Below are 11,728 nucleotides of genomic sequence, written 5' to 3'. Positions count from 1 at the left end.
ATCCATTTTTTTCTTTGAACTCAAATCTTGGTAGTTCATCTTGGCAGCTGACATGAAATATATATGGCAGAAATCCATCAATTGATGTTAAATAGAAATAAATAAAAAAGTCCAAGAGTGCACATCAATTTGCACGGCCATAAAAAGCTCAATGTGGGTGCTCTACCACACAAAAATGAGAACAAAGCCTCAAAGTAGGCACACCACAGCTCAAATATTTCTCTATCTCTGGAGCTGTGGTGAGCCTAATTTGAAGTTAAATAGAAATCGAAATAATAAATATACTGACATTATCTAACTGGCTCTTGAGATGGGATGAGGGACACTTTTACTTTTAATTAGATGTAATGTTTATGTGGATTGAAACCTCTTTCATGTTCATCAGTCCTGTGGGATGTGTGTGTGTGTGTGTGTGTGTGTGTGTGAGAGAGAGACCACCACCACCTGATTTATGCTGTTGTTCAAGTTTGTGGTTGGTAAGATTTTGCAATCTTTGTTTTAAGGAAATCTCTCACGCTTCACTATAAGAGATTAAAAGTACTTTATCAAACCATATCTAAAATACAGTAAAAAAAAAAAAAAAAAATGAATGCATGAAATTTTCTACTTGGATATATTTTTAAATGTATTTCTAATATGCTGATTTGGTGATTAATAATAATTTCTAATTAGTATTATTATTATTTTGTTACAAGGAACAGCATTTATTTAAAATATAACTTTTTTATATCATACATTTTGTTTTGTTTTTTTAATTTATGAGCTCTTGCTGAATAGTATTTAGTTTTTGAAACAAAAAAAAATAAACATCTAAAATATGTCAAATAGAATTTCATAATTGTTGTAACTTGGTAACAGTTCATGGCCTCATGTTAGTACATTGAAGAAAAAAAAAAAAAAAAGAGTTTCACATCCTCTACCTGTAGGTGAGTATCTGCGCATGCTCCAGCTCTTGTGTTGGGTGTGTGTAACACCATAAATACCCCAGTCAGGTGCAAAGAGCCTTTTATGCAAGTATCCTTGTGTGTGTGTGGGGACTAAAAGATGAAGGTCTTACTGTACGTGTGTTTTATTTTGTTTGTTACTGATGAAGCAACTGGACAGACAACGAACCGTAAGTGAGATTAAAAGAAGATTGAAATATGTTGCAATGGTTATGTATTGTCTGTTTTACAAATAATCATGATACATTAGATGTAAACTAAAACACTCACTATGGTTTCTGTATGTGTTCTTCAGCTGCCTGTGATAAAGTTAATAACTTTGACGAATGTTTGAATAATGGGGGGCTCTGTGATGAGAATAAGAGCAGATGTACCTGTTTCGATGGACAACCATTCTGTCGGTAATCGACTCTTTATTGATGAATTTTTTTTGTGATACTCCACACAGTAGTCTGTAACACAAGCTTGTTTTGAGATTCACTCCTTTCTTCTGTTCTCTGTGTAGGTGCAACAGTCAAAAGGGTGAGTTTTACACTGATGAAAACTGCACTCAGAGATGGACAGTAGTGACCTTTGCCCTGGTGGCATCTCTGCCTGGTCTTACACTCGCTGTGCTGGTGGGGGTGATCGTTTACATGATAATGGTATCATCAGACAAGAGCCACACAGGGTGAGAATGAGCGATACAAATCTCGAAGTAGTTTTAATGTAATTAAATGTCACTTTATTGATTCTGAATATCATCAGGCGAGTCTTTATGTGTCTTACATGGTGTGACTTGTGACTTGTGTGATTTAAAAAAGAATGTCTTAAAGCCCATGATGCTCATTAAGACATGTTACATCTAACAAGTAATTAATTCTCTCTCTGTGCATGTGTTTGTGTGCAGTGAAGGAAAGACGGCACCCAAGACATCCTCTAAAGGGCAGGACATGTTCCCTGGAATTGCTTTTTCTTCTGATATTAATGTGAGTCAACAATGTGTGTGTCTTGATGGTAAAATAGTTAATGATTCATAGAGGAAGCACAGCGCTGCCGTAATCTTAACCAGATACATGGATCTATCTTGGAAAAACTTTTGGAAGTCATACAGCACAACAAATCATAAGCAGAGCATATAAGACATTTTTAAGGCTGACCGATCTGACAGGGATCGATGTTAGCTTCTTGAGCGATCTGCTAACTATTAAAATGCACATGGTCTTGATCTTTCTTTTTTTTTCTGCCTTTTGTTTTGCTTTCAAAGGGTCGGCCTCCCCCAAACATGAGACCTGTGCAAGAAGATCATGTTCTGAAAGCCATGCCCAACCGCCCGTATAGGTATTTCATTTTATTCTTAAAAACTTTATTTCTGGCTTGCTGCTGACAGTATTCTCTATTTTTATGGAGTGAGAGATATCCAAAACGAGGTATCCAAAATGCCCTCTGTAAAAACCTGGAGCTTTCACACTAGCACTTCTGGGGCTCATCCGGGTTAGATGACGTGAACGCTGTTTTCTGAACTGATGTGAACGCAATCATAGTTAAATCAAGGAAGTGAACGACTAGTGATGACAATAAACGTCAAAATGATCTCAAAGGAGTTTTTTATTACGCAAATCAGGTAATGAATTACTCATCCACAGACGTGTACATGTACAACAAGTGTTGGCTTGATTCAAAGGGCAGGCGCACACTTTCTATTTAGTCTTACTGAAAATAGACGACAAAAGTATTCTAAAATCTATTTTAAGGTTGTGTTCTGTGTCAGTTAAATTAAATAACAGTTGGATGTAAATTGTCTGCACTAAAGTAAAACAATGAGCTGCTAAAACATCCTGTCGATCACCTTTTTCTGACTGTCTATATTACTATCATAATTTCATTCCACTCAACAGGCAAGCATTATACCAGTCATCCACCGAAATGCAGATCAATAAATAAACAACATAAATTAAATAAACAAAATACAGTCCAGTAGCCTAAGGTTAATTAAATAATTTAATAATGTAATGTTTTCTTTAATAATTAATCTATTAATTTCTTAATTTAAAATAAAGTATTAATAAATCCATCTCTGATAATCCCAGGTTGCTATGGTCTCACGCAAGGTTGTTTACACATCAAACTCGTGGCCTCAAGTAATGGATTGGATCTGGAGGCCACGCCATTTTATCACATTCCCATGATTTAAAATATTGTGGCTACGACAAAACTAAGTGAACTGAGTATATCACCTCATCCCACTATTCTCTCTTTATGCCATATTCAGTCTTTATTCACATACATTTTCAGATATTTCCACATATTCACAGTCATGCTTTATTAACATACATTTTTGTGGTACTTAGATTAGCCTACCATAGATTTTTTTTTTTTCTTTAGCGTTAATTAATTTATGTGAGTACAATTTTGACTGCTGCTGGTTGTTGTTTTACTGTTTAAACTTTTAATTAAATTAAATTAAATTAAATTAAATTAAATTAAATTAAATTAAATTAAATTAAATTAAATTAAATTAAATAAATTAAATTAAATTAAATTAAATTAATATGTCTCTGCAGCATATTTAGATGGATGCGTGGTCCTCAAATGGGATGTCCTGCTTGCACTATAAGTAGGCTACATAGTCAATGTTACATAAATTATTGAATAGCCAAGATAAGATTAGTTGTATTGGTAAGATTAGTTTGAATCAACGTGGTTAACTGTCTCTAAAATATATTTAGATATCACTACAGCTAGTCAAAATGTTATCTGTATGCTATATGTTTGTAATGTATCTATAACAGGCCTACTAATAATTATGGTGAAATTGATCCTGTGTTTGAACCAAAGATCTCTTTATATACGAGAACAGTACAGTGGTTGGACTGTAATATTGTTTATAAACTTTATTTGCTATATCGTTATGTATTTTAGTATTTAACTATCTGCATCCCTCTTCAGTTCATCCAGCAGTGTGCATCCATCTGTTAACAGCATGACTGATGGACGACACCGTGAGCCGAACAGGTATGTGGGCAGTATAGCCTATGATGCTGGTAGATAAATTAAACAATACATTTCGATATGTTTTTAAGTGTTAACTAAATTCCTTAGTGCTCTCCATTAACAAAACGCTAACTATCAGATAATCTGGCACATTTAGCATATGATTAATTAGCATGTATAACTGCTCGTGTGGCTGAATAAGAGTCTGTTATTGAACTGAACTCTATCAACACTGACCTGACTCAGGCTGAGTAACAATATTCCTGCCTTCTGTAGAACTGCTTAATTTGTTTCACAAATGACTAACTTTGTTATTGTTATGAAACTATGCGAATGTAATTGTAAAGAATTTGACTTTCTCCATAATTTGATTCTGCTGTTTTCCCGTTTCATACTGTGGAGCTGCTTTGAAGAAAGCTGTGTATTGTATAGAGCACTTTAGAAATAAAGGTGATCATGAAGAATCTGTCTCTTAAAATGTCACTTTGATTGTCTCCACAGTGTGTACAATGGCATGCGTGACCCTCCTATGGGAGGTCCTGTGCAGCCTTACAGGTAGTTCAGAATTCTACATAAAATGATTAAGAGCTCATATGATTTTACCACAGATTCTCTGGCAAAAAAGTGAAAATAGTAGTCTGCATGTTTTGTACTGCATGTTTTGTGTTTTTTGTGTGATTGTAGCAATGGCGCAGTTCGGGGTCAGATTGTTAGCAACCCTTATGCTAGAGATTCACCCAGCCGAAACCCCTATAAAGAACACGGCTCTTCTGCAGACTACCACAGTGATTACAGACAGCATGCCCTTTCACACACATATGAAGACCTGGTATGGTTCAAAAATATATGAAACATTTCAGTTTCAGGAATAGATTAGTAAATATTTATGAGTTTAATTGGTTTCCACCATGGAGTAACTAAGATATTATGGTACAACATACAGCAATTGAGCAATTCAGCAGCAGTGTTCTGATAAGACTCAGGATTTGAGTTTTCTGTGGATAACCAAAGGTCTTCTCTTCAAATAACTCTTCCTTTTGCTCTTTATCACTTCAACAGAAACCGAACCAGCCCTATTCTCCTGCTCCACTCTTTGCTTCCTCTGAACACGGAAACCTCCGCAATGGATTTCCACGACCCCAGTTAAATCTACAATACTAGAACCCTTTTCTTTCATTATCAGAACGGATCCATTTTGTAATTATTTGATGGGTTAAAAATATATTTTGTTGCTTAAGTTCTTTAATTATTGCCTGATGATAAAAAAAAACGAACGTAGTGATGCTAATTTGTGCTTACTTGTGTAGTATAATACTGGTATTCATGTTTATATGTCCTGTAATATAAGTTTGAAATGTACATTGGGGCACGAAGTCTAAAAGTACTTTGGAAAAATTAAAACCCTAGATTTTCAGATAAACTGAAAATATTTTTTGGCACTAAAGGAAGAAACAAAAGTTCTACAATACACTTGACCATGATGTTAAATGGGAAAGACAGAATGAGGAATTTACAGATGTGCAATTCACAAACAAGTGGCCTTTCACCAACAAAACATGTTTATTGTTTCCTGCTTTTAAAATAAGGTCAGATTTTTGGTTGTCATTTTGGATCATCAGATTTTGAAGTCAAAAACAAGAGAACATGCCATAAAAAAATTAATTCATGTGAATTTTTTATTTATTTAAAGTCTCTCCATTAGTTATGCTGTTTATGTTTACTGAAGAACTGGAAGTTGACCTTACAAAGAGTTTTCCAAAAGAAAAGCAGCATTGCCAGATAATAAATACATTTCAGAAAAAAAGGCAGTCTAGACAGTTTGTTTCAATGTCCCACACGGTTTCTTCAGCAATTCTAAACCACATTGCCAGATCCACTCAAGTGCTGCTATTGGTTCTAAATGCTCTTGCTGAACCGTCTTCACTGAAGCATCTCATCTGAAACCAACAACGAGGTCTAGAAATATTGGCTAACACTTAACGGACATGCAGTCTTAATTGGCTTCAAATGAAACAGCACATGAGGTGTAATTATGTGTGTGATAATGTCCTTCTGAGTCAACTGATTTAGACTTTAAATGCTGACAATACAGAGAACACTACTGGAGAAATGCTACACTCAAAACAACATCCATGAAAAGACAACATTTTATTCATGTAGGAAAAGGTGACATGAAATGATGCAAAAAGGCCCAAACATCCATCTCCATAAATGCTCAGGGCTTTATGGTCTTATTTAAACTCACCAAGATTTAAGATTTATCTAGAGACATAAAAGAATGTCAAATACTCAAACTCGATTTAGAAAAAAACTATAAGTAACCAATTTAACTAAGCACTACAGCGCCACTCTCTGTTGTGTCCATGTCACATATTGGCAGCATTGGGAGGTTTATTTGTGGGAACTGAAGGGATGCGCATACATGTGTGTGCTTGAGTGAAATCAGATCAGCCCATGTTTTTGCGGTTGCCATATCCTCTCCGGTGTGTATCCTTCCAGTCGTCCCAGTCACGTGCCTTCTGCAGTGCCTCTCCATCATCATTCTCTTCCTTCCTCTCTCTTTCTGCTCTCTCATCTTCCTCTGCATCATCATTTGCTGCCGAGGAAACATTCTACATATAAACATTCTACATATAATTTATGTTCTGCAAAAGCACTCAACATGTCTGTGAGTACCTGCACCGCGTGGGATGCCCTGGTCAGGTAAACATCCTTGCCGCTGGTGCTGCTCATACCATTCATCCACTGTCATGGTAGAAAGACTGGGATAGCCTGCACCAAACACTCTGGAATACATTCAGAAAAAAAAAAAGATTACACAAACAAAACTGCAGCACTGAACATCACAGACATGCTTCAAATACACACATACTTTGCCTGCACAGCATCCTTAGTCAGGATAAAAGGCTTCATAGGCGGTCTTTTAGGTGGAGATGGCTGGGGCATGCTCTAAAGAAACAAACAATTATTAACTTAAATTTTAGATAATAATTCACATTTTTTAAATCGATATATTTTTGCAGTAAATCAGAGGTAGATGTACGTAGAGTGGTAGGTATGCAACCACATCATTCACACAAAAAACACACAGATGTAATAAATGTGGCGATTAAACACCTGCTTGAAAAGCTCCATCCGTTTCAGAATCTCAATCTCCTGGTTGATAGATTCGATCTCCTCGAGGGCCAGGGTGACCCACCTGCGCACATGCAGCAGGTAAAAATCTCTCACCACCTCTTCATCGGCTGAACCAGATTCAACCAGCCCCCTGATCTCACTCAGCTTAGCTTCTGTCTCCTTACGCTGATTAAACCTGGAAACAACTTACAGAGTAAATATGCAACATGTGAACGTTACACAAACATCATCACAACTAATGGAAAAGACACAAACATCTTAAAATATTACATATACAGTACACTATCATTCAAACGTTCAGTGTATGTCAATCATCATGGTTTTATTCAGCAAGGACCAATTATGCTGATCAAAAATTATATTCATAATGCTACCAAAAAAAAATGTCAATTTCAAATAAATGCTGTTCTTTTGAATTTTCTAGTCACAGAATACATGAAAAAAAGTGTCAGTTTTCACAAAAATATAAGCAGCACAACTGTTTTTAACAATTAATAAAAAGAAAGGTTTCTTGAGCACAAAAATCAGCATTTATTAAAATAAAATTTATTGTATATAAAAATATTTTCAAATATAAAACCGTTATTTGAAAATGTAATTTATTTCTCAACATCACTGTTTTATTTTATCCAGTATAAATATAAAATAAAAAATCTATTTCATAAAGTCATCGGTGTACCCTTGGACACTGGATGATGAATACATTCATGCATGTAAAAAAATATTCAATAGCTCCTTTCACTCCTTTCACTCCTTTCATTTTTGTGTCAAACGTTCACTTTCACGCAGCTGCTTTTGGCTCAGAGACATCGTCTTAGATGACTTCAGACATTTCTTGAACTTCTGTAAACGGTGTGTATTTAATTCGTATGTGTGTATTTCATTTAATCTGCGTCAGTATGTTATGTTTGGCCCAGAGTAGACATCTTACGTCAGCACGTTCTGAACTTGTACGTGCTCACACCAGTTATCTTGTGCAGTGTTCACAAAAAGCACATTGCCGGTAATTTACCAGCAACTTCTCACACAGGTAATTAGCCAGAACAAATTTACAGATATTTCTGAAAAGGTCCTGTTCACACATGAGTTTTTTACGGTAATTGAGCAGTAAAGACTGTATGTGTGAATGGGGCAGCTGCCAACCCACCTCTCAATTTTGGCTTGTCTCTGTGTTGCCATGGCAATGAGGTCTGACTGTGACATTGGCATGGGGGCTGATGGATTCACCTGCTCCTCAGGAGGAGTATCTGCGGTGTTCTCACTGGTTTTGGGCAGCTGAAAACTACATATGTCATAGTTCTTGCATCTCTGGAGGAAGTCCATGAAGTAGACGCGGGCCGCCTGCACATGCTCCAGCCGCTTGCTGCGGTTCACCTGTTTCATGGTGAGCGCTCCCAGAAGAGCCGGCAACAACAGGTACTTCAGGTCGGCTGTGGAGATCTCCTCCAGTGCCTCATTACGACTACAGAGAAAATAAGCAAATTAAAAAGGAGTTTGCTTTTGTTTTGTAATGGTCTTGGAACCCACTGGATTTTTTTTTTTTTTTTTGCTAAATAAGTTTTTCATGTTCAAATACATTCCTGAACAGTTTGTATAATACAGGTGCTGGTCATATAATTGGTTGATTTATTTCACAAATTCCATTACAAAAGTGAAACTTGTATATTATATTCATTCATTACACACAGACTGATATATTTCAAATGTTTATTTCTTTTAATGTTGATGTTTATAACTGACAACTAAGGAAAAACCCAAAATTAAAATATTATGAAAAGGTTCAATATTGAAGACACCTGGTGCCACACTCTAATCAGCTAATTAACTCAAAACACCTGCTAAGACTTTTAAATGGTCTCTCAGTCTAGTTCGGGAAGCTCCACAATCATGGGGAAGACTGCTGACTTGACAGTTGTCCAAAAGACGACCATTAACACCTTGCACAAGGAGGGCAAGACACAAAAGGTCATTGCAAAAGAGGCTGGCTGTTCACAGAGCTCTGTGTCCAAGCACATTAATAGAGAGACAAAGGGAAGGAAAAGATGTGTTAGGAAAAAATGTACAAGCAATAGGGATAACCACACCCTGGAGAGGATTGTGAATCAAAAGCCATTCAAAAATGTGGGGGAGATTCAGAAAGAGTGGACTGCAGCTGGAGTCAGTGCTTCAAGAACCACTACACACAGACGTATGCAAGAAATGGGTTTCAGCTGTCGCATTCCTTGTGTCAATCCACTCTTGAACAACAGACAGCGTCAGAAGCGTCTCGACTGGACTGCTGCGCAGTGGTCCAAAGTTATGTTCACTGATGAAAGTAAATGTTGCATTTCCTTTGGATATCAGGGTCCCAGAGTCTGCAGGAAGAGAGGAGAGGCACACAATCCACGTTGCTTGAGGCCCAGTTTAAAGTTTCCACAGTCAGTGATGGTTTGGGTGCCATGTCATCTGCTGGTGTTGGTCCACTGTGTTCTCTGAGGTCCAAGGTCAACACAGCCATATACCAGGAAGTTTTAGAGCACTTCATGCTTCCTGCTGCTTACCAACTTTATGTAGATGCAGATTTCATTTTCCAACAGGACTTGGCACCTGCACACAGTGCCAAAGCTTCCAGTACCTGGTTTAAGGACCATGGTATCCCTGTTCTTAATTGGCCAGCAAACTTGCCTGACCTTAACCCCATAGAAAATCTATGGGGTATTGTGAAGAGGAAGATGCGATATGCCAGACCCAAGAATGCAGAAGAGCTGAAGGCCACTATCAGAGCAACCTGGGCTCTCATCATAACATCTGAGCAGTGCCACAGACTGATCGACTCCATGCCACGTTGTATTGCTGCAGTAATTCAGGCAAAAGGAGCCACAACTAAGTATTGAGTGCTGTACATGCTCATACTGTTCATGTTCATACTTTTCAGTTGTCCAAGATTTCTAAAAATCCTTTCTTTGTATTGGTCTTAAGTAATATTCTAATTTTCTGAGATGCTGAATTTGGGATTTTCCTTAGTTGTCAGTTATAACCATTGAAATTAAATAAACATTTGAAATATATCAGTTTGTGTGTAATGAATGAATATAATATACAAGTTTCACTTTATGAATGAAATTAGTGAAATCAACTTTTTGACGATATTCTAATTATATGACCAGCACCTGTATATTAATGCTGGTCTAATTGACAGTTTGCTAATATAATAGCACAATGGAAAATACACACACACAGTACATCATAGTTGCTGAAAGAAAACTGCTGTACTCCTGTAATGTTCAATAGTGAGTAACAAATCACCAAATCAGTGAAGATAGGACATCACCACGACGAGCCTTCAGTCGGTTTACACAGCTCGGTCATACGCTAAATAACTGTAAGAACTTGGCAACAATACACTTTTGTAGATTAAAAGGCCTTTACTGTACTGAAAAAGTATAATACACACATCCTTAACATTTACTGTTTTGACTGACAAAAGATGACTAGACAAAATATGATTATTATGAACATTATTAACGCGTCGCTCGCGCGCAATCCTTTGACGGCTAACGTAACGTTACAATGATTATAACAGGAGCAGTTTAATATGTCGCCCTTTTGCAGCTGAGTGTGTTAGTCCGTCTGTGTGTGTGTGTGTGTGTGTGTGTGTGTGTGTTCCTCAAACCTGAACAGGTCGAGCTGATTGACCATCCCCGTCGCCTCCTCCAGCTGCATGATGCCGCGCTTCACTTTCACCTGAACTGCGTTGGAGTTGCTCGGCTCGTTTGTGGAGTCCACCTCTTCATACAGCTTCCAGCCCCGGTCCAGTAAATCCGACAGTTTCGGAGCCTCTGAACCGCTGGGGTTTTGTGTAGTGTTAGTATCTTCGGCGGCCGCCATTTCTCAAAGCGGATTTAAGATCCAGCTCGGCTTCCGTTTGTTCCGGTTCTTAGCTTCCGGTCGGTTCTCTGTGTTGCAGTTCTGACGTCTCACTGAAGATGTTAATAGAGATCCTTTACTACTTTTCTGTTTAATGTCGCACTAAATGTGTATTATATCCTTTACGAAAACAAAAAGACATTATCATTATCATTGAAACAGAAGTACGTTAGGTAAGGAAACTAACTAACAAATAAATACCTACAAATATAACGTTAGCTGTAAGCAGCGATTACGGGGCCAAGCACTACTTCAAGCATGCCTCAGACCAACTGCAGGAATTAGTAATTTAAACCATTTTAAGATTATTGTAGTCAAAATGGCTGAAAAATCATAAATAAAACCACTAGTTATATGATTTCTTGGCTTATCACTGTTGACCAATAGATGGCGGCATGGCGCTGTTACCAAATAAATGTGTAATGGTCAGTGTGAGGTGACAAAGGCACATACTATGGCAAGCCGTTGTAACATTTAATCTATAAGCCGTACTGGTATCGTTTTCATGTTACTAGTACTTATTTTTTAGATACTAGTTTCTTTTCCATTAAGTAGTGCTTATTCTTCAGGTACTAGTGCTTATTATTTAGGTACTAGTGTCTTTTGTAAAGTTAGTATTTATTCGTTAGATACTAATACTTAATCATTAGATACTAGTACTTATTCCAGTAGTGACTAGTATTTAATAGGGCCGGGACTTTAACGCGTTAATTGAGACTAATTAATTACACAAAAAATAACGCGTTAATTAAGATTAATTAGTTACA

General features: G+C 37.0%; 2 protein-coding genes across 2 annotated transcripts; one reads left to right on the top strand and one right to left on the bottom strand.

Moving 5' to 3' along the window:
* The first annotated feature begins 838 nt into the window (after positions 1–838).
* Positions 839–5,287, top strand: LOC113076402 (uncharacterized). Its single transcript, XM_026249053.1, has 9 exons — positions 839–1,114; positions 1,240–1,345; positions 1,450–1,614; positions 1,834–1,912; positions 2,191–2,264; positions 3,873–3,938; positions 4,419–4,472; positions 4,602–4,746; positions 4,977–5,287. The coding sequence occupies exons 1-9, from the start codon at positions 1,045–1,047 to the stop codon at positions 5,076–5,078; spliced, it is 861 nt and encodes a 286-aa protein (XP_026104838.1). The 5' UTR covers positions 839–1,044; the 3' UTR covers positions 5,079–5,287.
* A 290-nt stretch (positions 5,288–5,577) lies between these two features.
* On the bottom strand, positions 5,578–10,972 carry LOC113076393 (immunoglobulin-binding protein 1-like). Its single transcript, XM_026249044.1, has 6 exons — positions 10,708–10,972; positions 8,203–8,517; positions 7,035–7,230; positions 6,790–6,866; positions 6,594–6,703; positions 5,578–6,513 (listed from the first exon to the last, which is right to left on the bottom strand). The coding sequence occupies exons 1-6, from the start codon at positions 10,920–10,922 to the stop codon at positions 6,365–6,367; spliced, it is 1,062 nt and encodes a 353-aa protein (XP_026104829.1). The 5' UTR covers positions 10,923–10,972; the 3' UTR covers positions 5,578–6,364.
* Between the last annotated feature and the right edge of the window lie 756 nt (positions 10,973–11,728).

The sequence above is a fragment of the Carassius auratus genome, chromosome 5 (genome assembly GCF_003368295.1).
Source record: "Carassius auratus strain Wakin chromosome 5, ASM336829v1, whole genome shotgun sequence".
In the NCBI taxonomy this organism is placed as follows: domain Eukaryota; kingdom Metazoa; phylum Chordata; class Actinopteri; order Cypriniformes; family Cyprinidae; genus Carassius; species Carassius auratus.
The sequence above is the reverse complement of the archived record's forward strand: the minus strand, read 5'-3'. Positions and strand labels throughout refer to the sequence as shown.

What these genes read in the sequence shown, in the direction of transcription:
- LOC113076402 (XM_026249053.1), top strand. Translation starts at nt 1,045, where the DNA reads ATGAAGGTCTTACTGTACGTGTGTTTTATTTTGTTTGTTACTGATGAA. An exon ending in AACTGGACAGACAACGAACC is followed by an intron (nt 1,115 to 1,239) that starts GTAAGTGAGATT and finishes TGTGTTCTTCAG; the next exon opens with CTGCCTGTGATAAAGTTAAT. An exon ending in CACACACATATGAAGACCTG is followed by an intron (nt 4,747 to 4,976) that starts GTATGGTTCAAA and finishes TCACTTCAACAG; the next exon opens with AAACCGAACCAGCCCTATTC.
- LOC113076393 (XM_026249044.1), bottom strand. Translation starts at nt 10,922, where the DNA reads ATGGCGGCCGCCGAAGATACTAACACTACACAAAACCCCAGCGGTTCA. An exon ending in AATCAGCTCGACCTGTTCAG is followed by an intron (nt 8,518 to 10,707) that starts GTTTGAGGAACA and finishes TTTTCTCTGTAG; the next exon opens with TCGTAATGAGGCACTGGAGG. An exon ending in AGACAAGCCAAAATTGAGAG is followed by an intron (nt 7,231 to 8,202) that starts GTGGGTTGGCAG and finishes AGTTGTTTCCAG; the next exon opens with GTTTAATCAGCGTAAGGAGA.